Source organism: Schistocerca nitens, chromosome 12 (genome assembly GCF_023898315.1).
Source record: "Schistocerca nitens isolate TAMUIC-IGC-003100 chromosome 12, iqSchNite1.1, whole genome shotgun sequence".
Lineage (NCBI taxonomy): Eukaryota > Metazoa > Arthropoda > Insecta > Orthoptera > Acrididae > Schistocerca > Schistocerca nitens.
The window spans coordinates 110,629,773-110,646,286 of NC_064625.1; the positions used below are offsets into that span (position 1 = coordinate 110,629,773).

At 43.3% G+C, this 16,514-nt stretch overlaps 1 protein-coding gene across 1 annotated transcript in view; it reads left to right on the forward strand.

The window, feature by feature from the left end:
• LOC126214938 (uncharacterized) overlaps positions 1-16,514 on the forward strand; it is a 204,651-nt gene that overhangs the window by 124,822 nt on the left and 63,315 nt on the right. The window contains exons 22-25 of the mRNA XM_049941576.1: positions 4,579-4,868; positions 9,908-10,098; positions 12,450-12,627; positions 13,926-14,100. Of these exons, the coding sequence (XP_049797533.1) occupies positions 4,579-4,868; positions 9,908-10,098; positions 12,450-12,627; positions 13,926-14,100 (834 nt within the window). The remainder of the gene's footprint in view (positions 1-4,578; positions 4,869-9,907; positions 10,099-12,449; positions 12,628-13,925; positions 14,101-16,514) is intronic.

Here is a 16,514-nt window from a genome sequence, read left to right on the forward strand (position 1 = left end):
GTGGCAGAGTTTTCTTCACTCTCAGGATACTGGGACAATGCAGTCAGTCTACAAATCGGACTGCTTCCAAACCACTTGTGTGACCCATCTTAGAATATTGCTCAACTGCATGAGACCCATTCCAAAGAGGACTAACCAGGGGATTTTGAATGAATATAAAGAAGGGCACTACAAATGCTCACATGTTTGTTTGACTCATGAGAGAGCATTACAGAAATGCTGAAGAACTTGAATTCACCGTCTCTTGAAGGTAACATGCAAAATAACCAGTATTACGTGAATAATCTTAAGGTACTTTTCAGCCCCTATGTGTCACTCCCATGGGGACCTTGAAAACAAGGTTCGACTAATTAAAGCAAGCACTGAGGACTTTAAGTAGTTGTTCTTGTCACATTCCATATGTTAATGGAACAGGAAGAAAACCTAACATGTTGTACAATGCTAAGTACCCTCTCCCAGTGGTTTGCGGTATAAGGATGTAGCAGGTGGTTTTAATTAAAAGTTCAGATACTCACGGAGGTCCAGTGGGCAGTAATTATCACATGGTGAAACTTGGTAGATAAGATAATGCATTAATGCAGAACCAATTTACACAGGAAAAAAATTAGATCCAATTTTGGTCACCAGGTGCAAAAGTGGTGCTGTACAGCATCTCACAGATGTCTCTGGTGCTCATATTGAACAGTCTGTATGAGTGGCTGTTTATAATAAAATCAAATTATGCCTTTCTGACTTGTTTGTCCTTTTCTGCCCATGTTCCATTCCCAATCAGTTGTAAATGGAAACATTTATATACATCTCTCTTGCATTCACAGTGCCAGATTTGCACTTGGTGTACAAAATTGGAATTGGATTTCCAGCATATATCAGTTCTGCATTAACACATTAGAATATCTGCCAAGTTTCACTACCATATGATAATTACAGATCACATTGGACCTCTGTGAGTAGCTGCTCTATGATTATAGCCACCCAGTAGATGCAGATGTGACAGCATCAAATTGACAAAAGATGTGTGTTTTTTGTACTGTTGGCACCAGGGCCACCATTGTAGCCAACCCTTATGCTTCATGGAAGAAAATAAATACTTTTTGTTCCCCTCTTCACTTCTATTCCTTTATCTGCATAAAACTACACTCCTGGAAATGAAAAAAGAACACATTGACACCGGTGTGTCAGACCCACCATACTTGCTCCGGACACTGCGAGAGGGCTGTACAAGCAATGATCACACGCACGGCACAGCGGACACACCAGGAACCGCGGTGTTGGCCGTCGAATGGCGCTAGCTGCGCAGCATTTGTGCACCGCCGCCGTCAGTGTCAGCCAGTTTGCCGTGGCATACGGAGCTCCATCGCAGTCTTTAACACTGGTAGCATGCCGCGACAGCGTGGACGTGAACCGTATGTGCAGTTGACGGACTTTGAGCGAGGGCGTATAGTGGGCATGTGGGAGGCCGGGTGGCCGTACCGCCGAATTGCTCAACACGTGGGGCGTGAGGTCTCCACAGTACATCGATGTTGTCGCCAGTGGTCGGCGGAAGGTGCACGTGCCCGTCGACCTGGGACCGGACCACCAGCAACGCACGGATGCACGCCAAGACCGTAGGATCCTACGCAGTGCCGTAGGGGACCGCACCGCCACTTCCCAGCAAATTAGGGACACTGTTGCTCCTGGGGTATCGGCGAGGACCATTCGCAACCGTCTCCATGAAGCTGGGCTACGGTCCCGCACACAGTTAGGCCGTCTTCCGCTCACGCCCCAACATCGTGCAGCCCGCCTCCAGTGGTGTCGCGACAGGCGTGAATGGAGGGACGAATGGAGACGTGTCGTCTTCAGCGATGAGAGTCGCTTCTGCCTTGGTGCCAATGATGGTCGTATGCGTGTTTGGCACCGTGCAGGTGAGCGCCACAATCAGGACTGCATACGACCGAGGCACACAGGGCCAACACCCGGCATCATGGTGTGGGGAGCGATCTCCTACACTGGCCGTACACCACTGGTGATCGTCGAGGGGACACTGAATAGTGCACGGTACATCCAAACCGTCATCGAACCCATCGTTCTACCATTCCTAGACCGGCAAGGGAACTTGCTGTTCCAACAGGACAATGCACGTCCGCATGTATCCCGTGCCACCCAACGTGCTCTAGAAGGTGTAAGTCAACTACCCTGGCCAGCAAGATCTCCGGATCTGTCCCCCATTGAGCATGTTTGGGACTGGATGCAGCATCGTCTCACGCGGTCTGCACGTCCAGCACGAATGCTGGTCCAACTGAGGCGCCAGGTGGAAATGGCATGGCAAGCCGTTCCACAGGACTACATCCAGCATCTCTACGATCGTCTCCATGGGAGAATAGCAGCCTGCATTGCTGCGAAAGGTGGATATACACTGTACTAGTGCCGACATTGTGCATGCTCTGTTGCCTGTGTCTATGTGCCTGTGGTTCTGTCAGTGTGATCATGTGATGTATCTGACCCCAGGAATGTGTCAATAAAGTTTCCCCTTCCTGGGACAATGAATTCACGGTGTTCTTATTTCAATTTCCAGGAGTGTATATTTGTGGTTTACCAGTTTTGTATCAGTTTCAAAGCTGCATATCCAGGCAAAAGGATGCAGGGATTATGTAAGCCAATGTTGATGATGAATGGTATGCATCTGCATGTTCAGCAGAGTCGTTGATTCCATTTTGTGCATAATATTTGGATGAGTGATGCAGCCATCTTCTTCACATGCTGCGAGTTGTGCTGTTATGCGTAACCACTGCCTGAACAACAACCAGAGGGAAGTGTTGTCAGTCATACACTGCTGTACCCTTTGATGCCTACAACTACATCTACATACATACTTTCCAAGCGATCTTACATTGTGTAATGCAGAGTATCCTGTATCACAATTAGTCATTTCCTTTCCTGTTCCACTCACAGACAGAGCAAGACAAAAATGACTGTCTGTGTGCCTCTGAATGATCCCTGATTTCTCATATCTTGGCTTCATGCTCCTTATCTGAACTGTACATTGGCAGCAGTCCTTCCCACCAAGAAGTCCTCAATCCAGGTACATGTTTTGCATGTATCATTTGTATGATTAATCGCAGTGATGTGGATTGAGTCACTTTATATTCATATCGCACATTCATACATAAATATAACGACATGCTGATCATTTGCAAGGATTTTTTTAAAATACAGATGTGAATTAGTAATTCCTGTCTGCCACTTTGAGATATTACATATATAGAAATTACTCTACAGAATATAAGGAGTTTTTGAGAAATCGATTTCAGTTTGTTTTCAAGTTTGCTGCCTATCAGTCATTTTATATCATTGGGTAAGTAATCAAATAGTTTGGCGACAGCATTGTGCATCTCTTTTCCTGTTGATGATGACCTTAATGTGGAATAATGAATGTCAATTTTTGTTTGGGTATAATAATTGTGTACATCATTGGTCCTTCTGAAAACTGTAGCGGGTCATCTACAATAAACTACCTGAGGGAATAAATACACTGTGAAGCAATAGTCAAAATTCCTAAATCCTTAAACAGATGTAGTGGTTGTGCACCCCGTATTATCCTTACAGCACATTTTTGAAACATGAATCCTTTCTTAGCAGGAGCAAGCTTCGCCTGCAGGGGGACTGTTAAAACTAAGTTTTCAAAACTTTAGAAAACTTTATTTCCTAAAAATTAGTTACCCCAGTACATCATTCCATATTATATTTCTGAAACTAAAGCCGCATATTATGTTAACTTACAGATTTACCTCTGCTAACAGTTTGTAGTGATGCAAAGTGCAATGTGGCCAAATAGAGTTGTTATAGGAGTTCAAAAACGATTTTTTAAAATTCTCATTAACAGGGAACCCTAAGAATTTTGAAGTTTTCACCCTCATGTGTACCATCACCATGTGACCTTCATCACCGGTGTAGTACCTCTAGATGTGCAGAACTGAACATGTTGTGTCTTTTTGAAATTGAGAGTGAGTCTGTTTGCAGACAACCACTCAATAATACTTCTGAGAACAGTTTTTACCATTTATTATGTTACGGTATGTATATTTGGATTGATTACAATACTACAGTCAGCTAAAAATTTAAAAAAAGAACTGCTTCTGTTTGTGGCATATTGGGCCAAAGATCATTTACGTATATGAGAATCAATAATGGACCTAAGGTTTAGCCTTGTTGAGCCCTATAAATGATTTCTACCTAATCAAGACAATCTCCCCATGGTTACATTGCATAACTTATTAAATACAACTTTCTGCATTTTTTTTTTTTTTCTTTTTTGCTTATGACATTGTCTATGGGGTACTTCCACAAAAGTTGTCTTTAGCTAGGAGACTATTGCGATTCATACAGTCAAATCCCAAAAATGGGTGGATCCATCTGGATACCGCATATCTCAAGAAACTTGTTGGTTCTCTTTCTAACTGATTTGAGACCTTTACACTGTATTAGCAAAATGTATCTTGGGGTAACACTTCTTTTGTTGCACATGCTCATAATGAATCATTGGCCGGTGATCAGTTATCGAGAGTTGTACTGTCATTTTGCAACGAATGCTTGTGTCTCCAGAGGCCGGGAGCAACAGAGGAGGGCAGACCCAGACCCAGTCTGCTGGGAGATGGGCAGCTGCCGGTGGACATGACGGAGGTGGACAAGCCACCCCCGCCACCTCACCCAGCCGGCTCGGACCTGGAGGCAGCAGCGAGCACCGCACGGCCCTTCAAGCTGAGACCGGCAGACGACTCGGTGGTGGGGCTGGCTCCGCCCCCACCCAGGGTGACCGTGGTGGGTGCTGGGGGCAGACCGCCCCCACAAGAAGGGGATTCCACACACCGACCAGTCCTCATCGGAGGTGGCAGGTGAGTGCCTCTGCTCCTACAACGTTGATCAGATACAACTTTATCGTGAAACCCATCCATACGTTAGGAATAGACTGAATAGGGAACTCTTTAATGCAACACTGTCCTGTAACTGTAGAAGTACAGGGTGCCCATTAAACATCTTTACAACTACATATGCTTGACATCACTGAAGTATGGGGCCAATCTAAAATAATATGAAATATAGAAGTAAAAACTTCAACAGCCATGATCGCTAAATATAATTTTATTTTCCATGGCCAGTTTTCGCTAATCTAAGGTGCTATCAGAAGATCTTATGCAAATACGTCTAAATATGTATAATATATCTAAAAACAAAGATGATGTGACTTACCAAATGAAAGTGCTGGCAGGTCGACAGACACACAAACAAACACAAACATACACACAGAATTCAAGCTTTTGCAACAAACTGTTGCCTCATCAGGAAAGAGGGAAGGAGAGGGAAAGACGAAAGGATGTGGGTTTTAAGGGAGAGGGTAAGGAGTCATTCCAATCCCGGGAGCGGAAAGACTTACCTTAGGGGGAAAAAATGACGGGTATACACTCGCACGCACACACATATCCATCCACACATATACAGACACAAGCAGACATATTTAAAGACAAAGAGTTTGGGCAGAGATGTCAGTCGAGGCAGAAGTGCAGAGGCAAAGATGTTGAATGACAGGTGAGGTATGAGTGGTGGCAACTTGAAATTAGCGGAGATTGAGGCCTGGTGGATAACGGGAAGAGAGGATATATTGAAGAGCGAGTTCCCATCTCTGGAGTTCGGATAGGTTGGTGTTAGTGGGAAGTATCCAGATAACCCGGACGGTGTAACACTGTGCCAAGATGTGCTGGCCGTGCACCAAGGCATGTTTAGCCACAGGGTGATCCTCATTACCAACAAACACTGTCTGCCTGTGTCCATTCATGTGAATGGACAGTTTGTTGCTGGTCATTCCCACATAGAATGCGTCACAGTGTAGGCAGGTCAGTTGGTAGATCACGTGGGTGCTTTCACACGTGGCTCTGCCTTTGATCGTGTACACCTTCCTGGTTACAGGACTGGAGTAGGTGGTGGTGGGAGGGTGCATGGGACAGGTTTTACACCGGGGGCGATTACAAGGGTAGGAGCCAGAGGGTAGGGAACGTGGTTTGGGGATTTCATAGGGATGAACTAAGAGGTTACGAAGGTTAGGTGGATGGCGGAAAGACACTCTTGGTGGAGTGGGGAGGATTTCATGAAGGATGGATCTCATTTCAGGGCAGGATTTGAGGAAGTCGTATCCCTGCTGGAGAACCACATTCAGAATCTGATCCAGTCCCGGAAAGTATCGTGTCACAAGTGGGGCACTTTTGTGGTTCTTCTGTGGGAGGTTCTGGGTTTGAGAGGATGAGGAAGTGGCTCTGGTTATTTGCTTCTGTACCAGGTCGGGAGGGTAGTTGCGGCATGCGAAAGCTGTTGTCAGGTTGTTGGTGTAATGCTTCAGGGATTCCGGACTGGAGCAGATTCGTTTGCCACGAAGACCTAGGCTGTAGGGAAGGGACCGTTTGATGTGGAATGGGTGGCAGCTGTCGTAATGGAGGTACTGTTGCTTGTTGGTGGGTTTGATGTGGACGGACGTGTGAAGCTGGCCATTGGACAGGTGGAGGTCAACATCAAGGAAAGTGGCATGGGATTTGGAGTAGGACCAGGTGAATCTGATGGAACCAGAGGAGTTGAGGTTGGAGAGGAAATCTGCAGTTCTTCTTCACTGTGAGTCCAGATCATGAAGATGTCATCAATAAATCTGTACCAAACTTTGGGTTGGCAGGCCTGGGTAACCAAGAAGGCTTCCTCTAAGCGACCCATGAATAGGTTGGCGTATGAAGGGGCCATCCTGGTACCCATGGTTGTTCCCTTTAATTGTTGGTATGTCTGGTCTTCAAAAGTGAAGAAGTTGTGGGTCAGGATGAAGCTGGCTAAGGTAATGAAGAAAGCGGTTTTAGGTAGGGTGGCAGGTGATCGGCGTGAAAGGAAGTGCTCCATCGCAGCGAGGCCCTGGATGTGCGGGATATTTGTGTATAAGGAAGTGGCATCAATGGTTACAAGGATGGTTTCTGGGGGTAATGGATTGGGTAAGGATTGCAGGCGTTCGAGAAAGTGGTTGGTGTCTTTGATGAAGGATGGGAGACTGCAAGTAATGGGTTGAAGGTGTTGATCTACGTAGGCAGAGATACGTTCTGTGGGGGCTTGGTAACCAGCTACAATGGGGCGGCCGGGATGATTGGGTTTGTGAATTTTAGGAAGAAGGTAGAAGGTAGGGGTGTGGGGTGTTGGTGGGGTCAGGAGGTTGATGGAGTCAGGTGAAAGGTTTTGTAGGGGGCCTAAGGTTCTGAGGATTCCTTGAAGCTCCATCTGGACATCACGAATGGGATTACCTTGGTAAACTTCGTATGTGGTGTTGTCTGAAAGCTGACGCAGTCCCTCAGCCACATACTCCCGACGATCAAGTACCACGGTCGTGGAACCCTTGTCCGCCAGAAGAATGACGATGGACCGGTCAGCCTTCAGATCACAGATAGCCTGGGCTTCAGCAGTGGTGATGTTGGGAGTAGGATTAAGGTTTTTTAAGAAGGATTGAGAGGCAAGGCTGGAAGTCAGAAATTCCTGGAAGGTTTGGAGAGGGTGATTTTGAGGAAGAGGAGGTGGGTCCCGCTGTGACGGAGGACGGAACTGTTCCAGGCAGGGTTCAATTTGGATAGTGTCTTGGGGAGTTGGATCATTAGGGGTAGGATTAGGATCATTTTTCTTCGTGGCAAAGTGATACTTCCAGCACAGAGTACAAGTGTAGGACAGTAAATCTTTGACGAGGGCTGTTTGGTTGAATCTGGGAGTGGGGCTGAAGGTGAGGCCTTTGGATAGGACAGAGGTTTCGGATTGGGAGAGAGGTTTGGAGGAAAGGTTAACTACTGAATTAGGGTATAATATATCATGTCAAGTTTATGACATGTCATTCCAGGAATGTGAAGAAAGTGATACATCAATTTGTCAACAATAAAGAAAGATTACATAAAATAACTTGCATGTTGCATTTACTGCACAACCTCATACTCACACAACAGATGAAAGGAGACAGAAAACTCACCTTTCATCTGTTGTGTGCATATGAGCTTATGCTGTCAGAACAATATGCATGATATTTTATGTAAATCTTGATTTATTACTGACATGCCGAGGTATCACTTTCTTAGTGTTCCTGGAATGACATGCCACAACTTGATGTGGTATATTGTACATATAATGGAGATGTATTGAGATGTATTTGCATAAGATCTGATTATGGCAACTTAGATTTGTCAAAACCAGTTATCAGAAATAAAATTATAATTAATGATCTTGGCTGTTTAAGTTTTTAAGTCTACAACCTTCCATCTTAATACTTTTAAAACTATACTGTATAACAACAAATGATTTTCAGTGTGTGATAAGATAACTCATAAACTTTTGTTGCCTCTTTGGAAGAGTGGATTGGGAGAAGATGCCTTACATTTTACTGTTATCAAAGTTTTGGTTACAATTGTCATATTTTTGTGTTTCCAGCAGAAGGATGTTATTCAGGGAGGTATTTAGGAATGAAATTTCTGCACACAAAAATAACACTTCAGTTAGCGTGTTTATAAATATTTTTTTCTTTCTTACCATACTCTTGCCATTCGAGCCTATCATTGGGCTAAAATAACAGGTATAATTTTATCATTTTTACCCATAGAATATATTACATGTAAACTTTATTTGAAAGATAAATTTTGTAAAAGGCCTTTAACTAAATCATTATCATATTGTGTTTCTATGTCTCTAGTTACCACAACCATTGCACGCATTTTCTTCTTGTGCACAGTCTTGCAAACACACATCTTATCCAAGTTCTGGAAGAGAACTTGATCCCACGACAGATGTCACTACACTTTCTCACACGTTTCTGTCCATTTGCCCTGCAGGTGCTGTAGAGTCTGCGTTGTGGAAGGCCCTGGCTCTTATACATCAGAAATGGTGGTCAACACAGAACACAGCACCTGTAATTGAGAAACTTTCTTTCAGTATAGTTGGCGACTTATTACATATAAAATGTGCCATCATGCCCAAGTATCAGGGTGGTACACATAATGGAGTCACATGACCAAAAATTGTCAACAACACAGGTTGTTGATAGCAATGCAAATGTCGACACCCAACCTACAATCAACATGTCAATGTGTGTCCACTTCTAGTGGCACAAATAATGTCTAGTCTATATTCAGTCCTTCTTCATGTTTGCTCCAGGAACTCCACAGCAACATGTTTAAATATGTTACGAATGCATGTCTTCTAGTCCTTTAGGTCTTTAACTTTGATTCAATATACCTGGTTCTTTACCAAACTTCATAGTAGTAGTTCAGTGGTGCGAGGTCAGGTGACTGTAGTGACCACTAAATCATTTCTATGTATCTCAAAAATTGTGTAGCAACCCCATTATTATAATAAGAGAAGGTAGATTTTATTAGAAAAAATGTAATATTAGGGAACTGTCCACTAATTTGTAATCGCCCTTCACTGAAAGTGCATTAGGCATCTCATTTTTTTATTGGTGAGAAAACAGTTAGCTGTAGTGTCGAGAATTGTTTTAAAATTATTTATAATAAATATTATTATATAGCTTTAATTAATACCTGTTTTGATAGAACAATATTTTCCCGTTTAATTCCCTTATCACTACCATAACACTACTTTTAATAATTTATGTACACACTATGCCACCTACTTACTAATCAAGGTAATCACCTTCCCTTTAAGTGTATCTGTTGTTTGCACAAGTGTGTCTACTGGCAGAAATAGTCATTATGATCAATTTCTACAATTTTTTATGTATTATTTACAAAACCAGGGTACAGGTACCTAATATTCAGAAATGAGAAAGGTGCAGCACAATTATTTAAAATGTATAGCTAAGCTGTACTTTAACTACATGGTACTTGAAGGCTCTCTACTGGCTTTGTTTTTTTCATTGTTACAGGAAGCCACCCCTACAGACACTGCCACCCCCACCGTCCGAGTTCGAGCGTCCGCCACCACCGGCACCGACCACCCCCAGGCGCCCACCCTTCGTGGTGACACCTCCCACCCCTGCCTACAGCCCTGCCCCCACAACCAAACCAAAGCCTTCAAGTACCTCCTCCAGCGATGATGCTGACGACAAACTGGAAGGTAGGTTTCCTTGTTCCTTATTGATCATTTCTTTTCTGCCACATAGTGGCAGGCACTCAACAGTCATTTCTCCAGCCTACATTTAAATTTGGCTTATTAATTTTCTGGGAAGAATTTCATATTTTAGCGCCTTATTTGCAGGTGGGTATAGTGGGTTGGTACTGGACTGATGAATGATTGGGTGACATTATTACGATGCAGTCACCAGACACACTAAAATTACAAAATGTCATAATGTTCTTGGATGGTTATGAGATAGTAGGTGCTCTTACTGAGTTTTCAGCCATTGTTGAGATATGAAGGCTAGGTTAAAATGAAGACTGAAAAATCCGTGGTACAACAGAGGTCCGACCCCTCAACCTTGCAGTTTCCAGACATGACCTTTAGTGCTAGACCACTAAACATGACATGTATATGTATGATTCATCTATGGGTTTTGATGCGTGAGTAGTAGTGCAAATTGTCACATGAGGGAATGTAAAATAAATGCCGGACAACCTGAGTTAGCACAATGAAATATTGACACCCGAAATCTCAAAGAAACCCACTTAGAAAATTCCATGAACCGATATTGCGGACAGAGCACCAAATAATTTTAAATCTCGTAAGTATTGTTCCCCTGAAGATGAAATCAGATTAGTAAGTAGCTCACCACTTGGAGGTGAACCAAAAGTCTCTTCCCTAACTTCACCCATAAATGAAATGTATCTTTATGTAGGATAGAGGGAAAGGTAGTTTTTGACTTGGTATTTACTGTATTTACTCGAATTTAAGCTGCACTCGAATCTAAGCCGCACCTGAAAAATGAGACTCGAAATCGAGGAAAAAAAATTTTCCTGAATCTAAGCCGCACCTGAAATCTGAGACTCGAAATTCATGGGGAGAGAAAAGTTTTAGGCCGCACTTCCAAATCGAAACAAAGTTGGTCCATTGCAATATGAGACACAATTTAGGTTGAATGAATGACGATACAGCTGTAGTAGTTTGGTTCGAGTCGTAAGCTTAGCAGTTAAGCTTTACCAGGTAGCCGTTGTTATGCGTCAGGCGCTCCGTCCGTATTTATACAGGTACCCTTCCTTTTTCACATGCTTCGTCTGGTTTGAATTGATTGCTTATTTTTCTTTGATCTGACAAGTGCAGTTCTCTTTGTTATAGGTGTTTCTGTCACTCAAAGCTGAAAATGCATTACTGTACTGTGTCATGCATTGTTTGTTGCATTCTGAAAATGAGGGTTTATGGCCTGTCGCCGCTTGCGGCATGGCTTGCTTTTGTGCACGCTACTGCCACTTACAATTAAAAAAAAAAAACAAAGTGAGAAATCGTCTCATTAGCAAAACAATGGCAAGAGACTGCTGTTCGTTGCTACTTACACTGCTGCTTTCTTTTATAATCATCAACAAGAACCAAATAATAGACTGCGTATGATAGAAGATGTTCTGAACGAGAATTTAGCGAAAATTTTTTCCGTTTGAAAATCTTTGCAGACGCCTCTTTAGTACATTACATTATGCACAGAAATTAGAGTCATCTTAGATTTAAAAATCTAGTCAATTGCCATGCTTCATTTCTGACTGTATCACTATTAGGCATAAGAATAATACGAATATAAACATGACATGGTATGTATATTCTTCCGCGTCTGCTGTTGTCTCACTCTAGTTTCGTAGTTTATTAGGCAGACAGGATTTAAATGAGATAGCAGCAAACATGAAAGAATACATGGCAAAATGTTTATATTCGTATTATTCTTATGGTGAAGAGAATACTGCATGTGATTCACAATTCATAAAAGTTCCTATTAGCAACCATTTCTTCTCACAGTTAGGAAAAAATTCAGAAAGCAGAGTTGGCCATATTGACAAATATCCCAAACAGTCTTGCCAGTCGGATTTTCATAGTACATTGAAATGCTGCTACGTTTGAAGAGGAACAATACGGAATTTGTATTTACTTCGTTGGATAATGTATGAAAATGCAGTGGTCGAAACTCGGGGCGGAGGAAAAAAAGCTCGTCTTCCACCTTTTTTTTATTTATTTACTGACGCAGAGGTTTTGGTGCCAGTATTTGGCTTTGTGCCTGTGAAGAATGTCTGCGTAGCGCTACATATATTCGACGACAGAAGTTAGTTGTGGCGGCACCTACCAACATTTTTCAGAACTTCCGCTTACTTTGCACTCGATTCTAAGCCGCAGGCGGTTTTTTGGATTACAAAAACCGGAAAAAAAGTGCGGCTTAGATTCGAGTAAATACAGTAAGGTGATATCTAATCTACAGATGAGATGTACTTGTTGGCATGTCAGTATGTGGATGACCACACTGATACATTGGTGACAGAAGTTTTTCTTTCCAGATGAGGATCAGGAGCTGGCAGAGACATCCTCCGGCAATAAACCACCTCCACCTCCACTATCACCGCTCTCACCCTCAGTGACGTTGGGAGGGACTCCAGAGGTGGTGGATGTGACGTACAGACCACCCGTCTACACCACACAGCGACCGAGGCCAGTCCGGCCTCTGGATACCACCAGGTGAGATCCCCCAACCACTGCGCTGCATGTGGAGGTGGAAGTAGTGTCATCACAGAACAGAAACACTGCAATATTGTGAGGAAAAGTTTGTTGATATATGTATGAGATTCTCAAGGATGGAGTAGATAATGGGGAGTTACACATTTATGAGGAAGTTAGAACAGACAAAGGTGTTTTAGGTTTGAAAAGATGAATGATATTTTATAAAGTGGAAAATGATACAGAGTGACAGGAATGGTAGTATCAGACACTTTAATTATGGAGAAGTGCATGTTGAGAATTTCAAGGGAATAGTAGTAAACATTGGGACAGGTTAAGGTTTGTGCATCAAGAATTTGAAGGGGATTAATTTTTGGGGGTTTGAGGAGCAAGGGTTTTGAGGGAGTGATAAAAGTTGGGAGAAGGGGAGAATTATGCATCACAGAATTGGAGGAAGTTATAAAATTTGGGGGGGGGGGGGGGGAGGTTTGTTCACATCAAGGCTTTGCAGTTGTTGATAAAATTTTGGAGGAGTGAAGATTTGTGCATCAAGGGATAGGAAGGAGTTAGAAATGCAGAAGGAGTGGATGTTTTTGCATGAAGGAATTGGAGGGATTAAAAAATTTAGGAATAGTTCAGGTCTGTGAATAGAGAATTTGGAGGGAGTGCAAGGATTTAGAGATGGTGATAAAATCTGGAAGGGATGGAAGTTTGTGCATCAATGGATTGGACAGTGATAAAAATTTGCGGGATGTGTGTTTTTGCATCAAAGATTTGGAGGGATTTAAAAAAAATGGGAGGAGTGCAGGTTTGTGAATTTAGGATTTAGAGGGAGTTAAAAATTTTGGAGGCGTGAATGTCTTTGCATCAAGGAGTTGGAGGTAGTTCTAATATGTGGGAGGAGTAGAGGTTTGTGCAACATTTATAGTGTTGAAGCTGAGTTTTATATTTCTAGTGAAGTGCTACAGTATTTAATCATCTCGATTAGCCAGTAAGTAGATTTGGTAGTCACTTTGGCTTTCTTTTAGACAGGATTCCACAGTTTCTGACAGTAGGTTTGTCATAGTTATTCTGGTGTTTTAGTTTAATGAATTCCCCTTTTGTAGTTTTTAGGTTAAAGGTCCTAGAAGTGAAGAGTTCTGGTTCTTTATGCTATAATTATTATCTTTTTCTTACAATGTTAATGGCCTCTACAAGTGTTTAGATAAAGTAATATATCATGCTGCTAACGTGGGTGTTGAGACAGCAAGAGACCATACAAAGACCCAGGTGATGTGGCTACTTCACACGAAAGGAACTGACTTGGCACTTGCCTACAGGAGGCCGCCAGACGGGGTCAATCCCAGTCGTGTGGAGGCGGACATGCTGGAGACGGTGAGCGTGGGCCGGCCAGTGTCACAGCCGCTGCCACCCCTGCCGCCCCTGCCTCCGCCTCCTGAGGCGTCGCCACCTCCAGTGGCCCCAACTCCTGTCAGGGAACCAGTCTCCACCAAGGTGAGATCATAGATCCATTCAGCATTGACAACAATGTTTTATACTAGTCCCATTTCTGGTAAGAATTAGAGTGATTCTAAGCAAATTTATAGTGGGGGAATTCAAATCTTGAAATAGAATATCATTGTCAAAGCTACACTGGCAGAAAAAAATAGCAATACCAAAAAATAATTAATGTAGAGTAATGAAATTTTGGGAATACATTTGATTAGGTAACATATTTATGTGATTAACATTTCAAGATCACAGGTTAATTTAAGCACAAGATAAGCTATTGCAAATGTGATATGCTGGTACATTAGTAATTGGTCTAACTGCGAGAATGTTGAATGCGAGCATGCAAACGTGCACACATTGTGTTGCACAGGTGCCAGATGCCAGTTTGAAGAATGGAGTTCCATCCTGTTGCTCTTGGTCAGTCAATACAGCGACGATTAATGCTGCTTGAGGATGATGCTAGACTTGTCGTCTGATGATATCCCGTATGTGCTCGATTGGGAGACATATCTGGAGATCGAGCAGGACAAGGGAATATGTCGACACTCTGTACAACATATTAAATTACAACAACGGTATGTGGGCAAGCGATACACTGTAGGAAAACATCCCCCTCTCCCCTCCCCAGAATACCATTCACACATGGTAGCATACCAGGTTGAATCACGAGACGGACATACAGATTTGCAGTCAGGGTGCATGGGATAACAATAACAGTGTTCCTGCTGTCATACAAAATTACACTCTAGACCAGGCCCTCATCTGTCCTAACAAACACACTGCCATCACTGTCACTGGCGGCAAAACCAGTTTCATTCAGAAAATACAACACATCTCCACTCTGCGCTCCAAGGAGCTCTCACCTGACAACACTGAAGTCACCAATGGTGGTGGTTTGAGGTCAGTAGAATGCACACTAAAGGAAGTCTGGCTTGGACCTGTCAGTAACCGATTTGTAACAGCTCTTTGTGTCTCTGTATCAACTGTTCATATTGCTGCTGCAGATACAGTATGATGTGCCAGAGCCATACGCCACGTATGGTAGTGTCACGTGTCTGTCCAGAGCTGGTCCTCTTGTGACCATACATTCTACCAGCAAGTATGTATAATGACTACATTCCTGCCAAGTCTTCTTGCAACATCACAGAAGGAACATCCAGCTTCTTGTAGCTCTATTACACAACCTCATTCAAACTCAGTGAGATGCTGACAATGATGTCTGCCTCAGCATGTCCAATCTAAAAGGTACATTATATGATCAAAAGTATCTGGACACCTGGCTAAAAATGACTTAAAAGTTTGTGGTGCCTTCCACCGGTAATGCTGGAATTCAATTTGGTGTTGGCCCACCCCTACCCTTGATGATTGCTTCCACTCTCGCAGGTATACATTTAGTCAGGTGCTGGAAGGTTTCTTGGGGAAAGGCAGCCCATTCTTCATGGAATGCTGCACTGAGGAGAGAGATTGATGTCAGCTATAGGATTCAGGTCAACATTCTGTGCAGGCCAGTCCCTTATAGGGGTGTTATTGTCGGGTAACCAGCCCACCACAGGTTATATACAAGTGCTCGATCGTGTCCAAAGATGCAATTGCAATCCCTGAATTGCTCTTCAACAGTGGGAAGCAAGAAGGTGCTTAAAACATCAATGTAGGCCTGTGCTGTGATAGTGCCATGCAAAACAACAAAGAGTGCAAGCCCCTCCATGAAAAAAATGACCGCACCATAACGCCACTGCCTCCAAATTTTACTGTTGGCACTACGGACACTAGCAGATGACGTTCACCAGCCATTTGCTATTCCCACACCCTGCCATCGTACTGCCGTATTATGTACCGTGATTCATCACTCCACACAATGTTTTTCCACTGTTCAATCGTCCAATGTTTACACTCCTTACACCAAGCAAGGTGTCGTTTGGCATTTACCGACACGATGTGTGGCTTATGAGCAGCCGCTCGACCATGAAATCCAAGTTTTCTCACCTCCCGCCTAACTGTCAAGTACTTGCAGTCCTGATGCAGTTTGGGATCCCTGTATGATGGTCTGGACAGATTTCTGCCTATTACACATTACAACCCTCTTCAGCTGTCGGTGGTCTCTGTCAGTCAACAGATGAGGTTGGTGTGTATGCTTTTGTGCTGTACGTGTCCCTTCACATTTCCAGTTCACTATCATATCCGGAACAGTAGATCTAGGGATGTTTAGGAGTGTGGAAATGTCATGTACGGACATACGACACAAGTGACACCCAATCACCTGACCAAGTTCAAAGTTCATGAGTTCCACGGAGTGTCCCATTCTGCTCTCTCATAATGTCTAATGACTACTGAGGTCGCTGATGTGGAGTACCTGGCGGCAGGTGGCAGCACAATGCACCTAATATGAAAGATACTTTTGATCACATAGTGTAACGAAT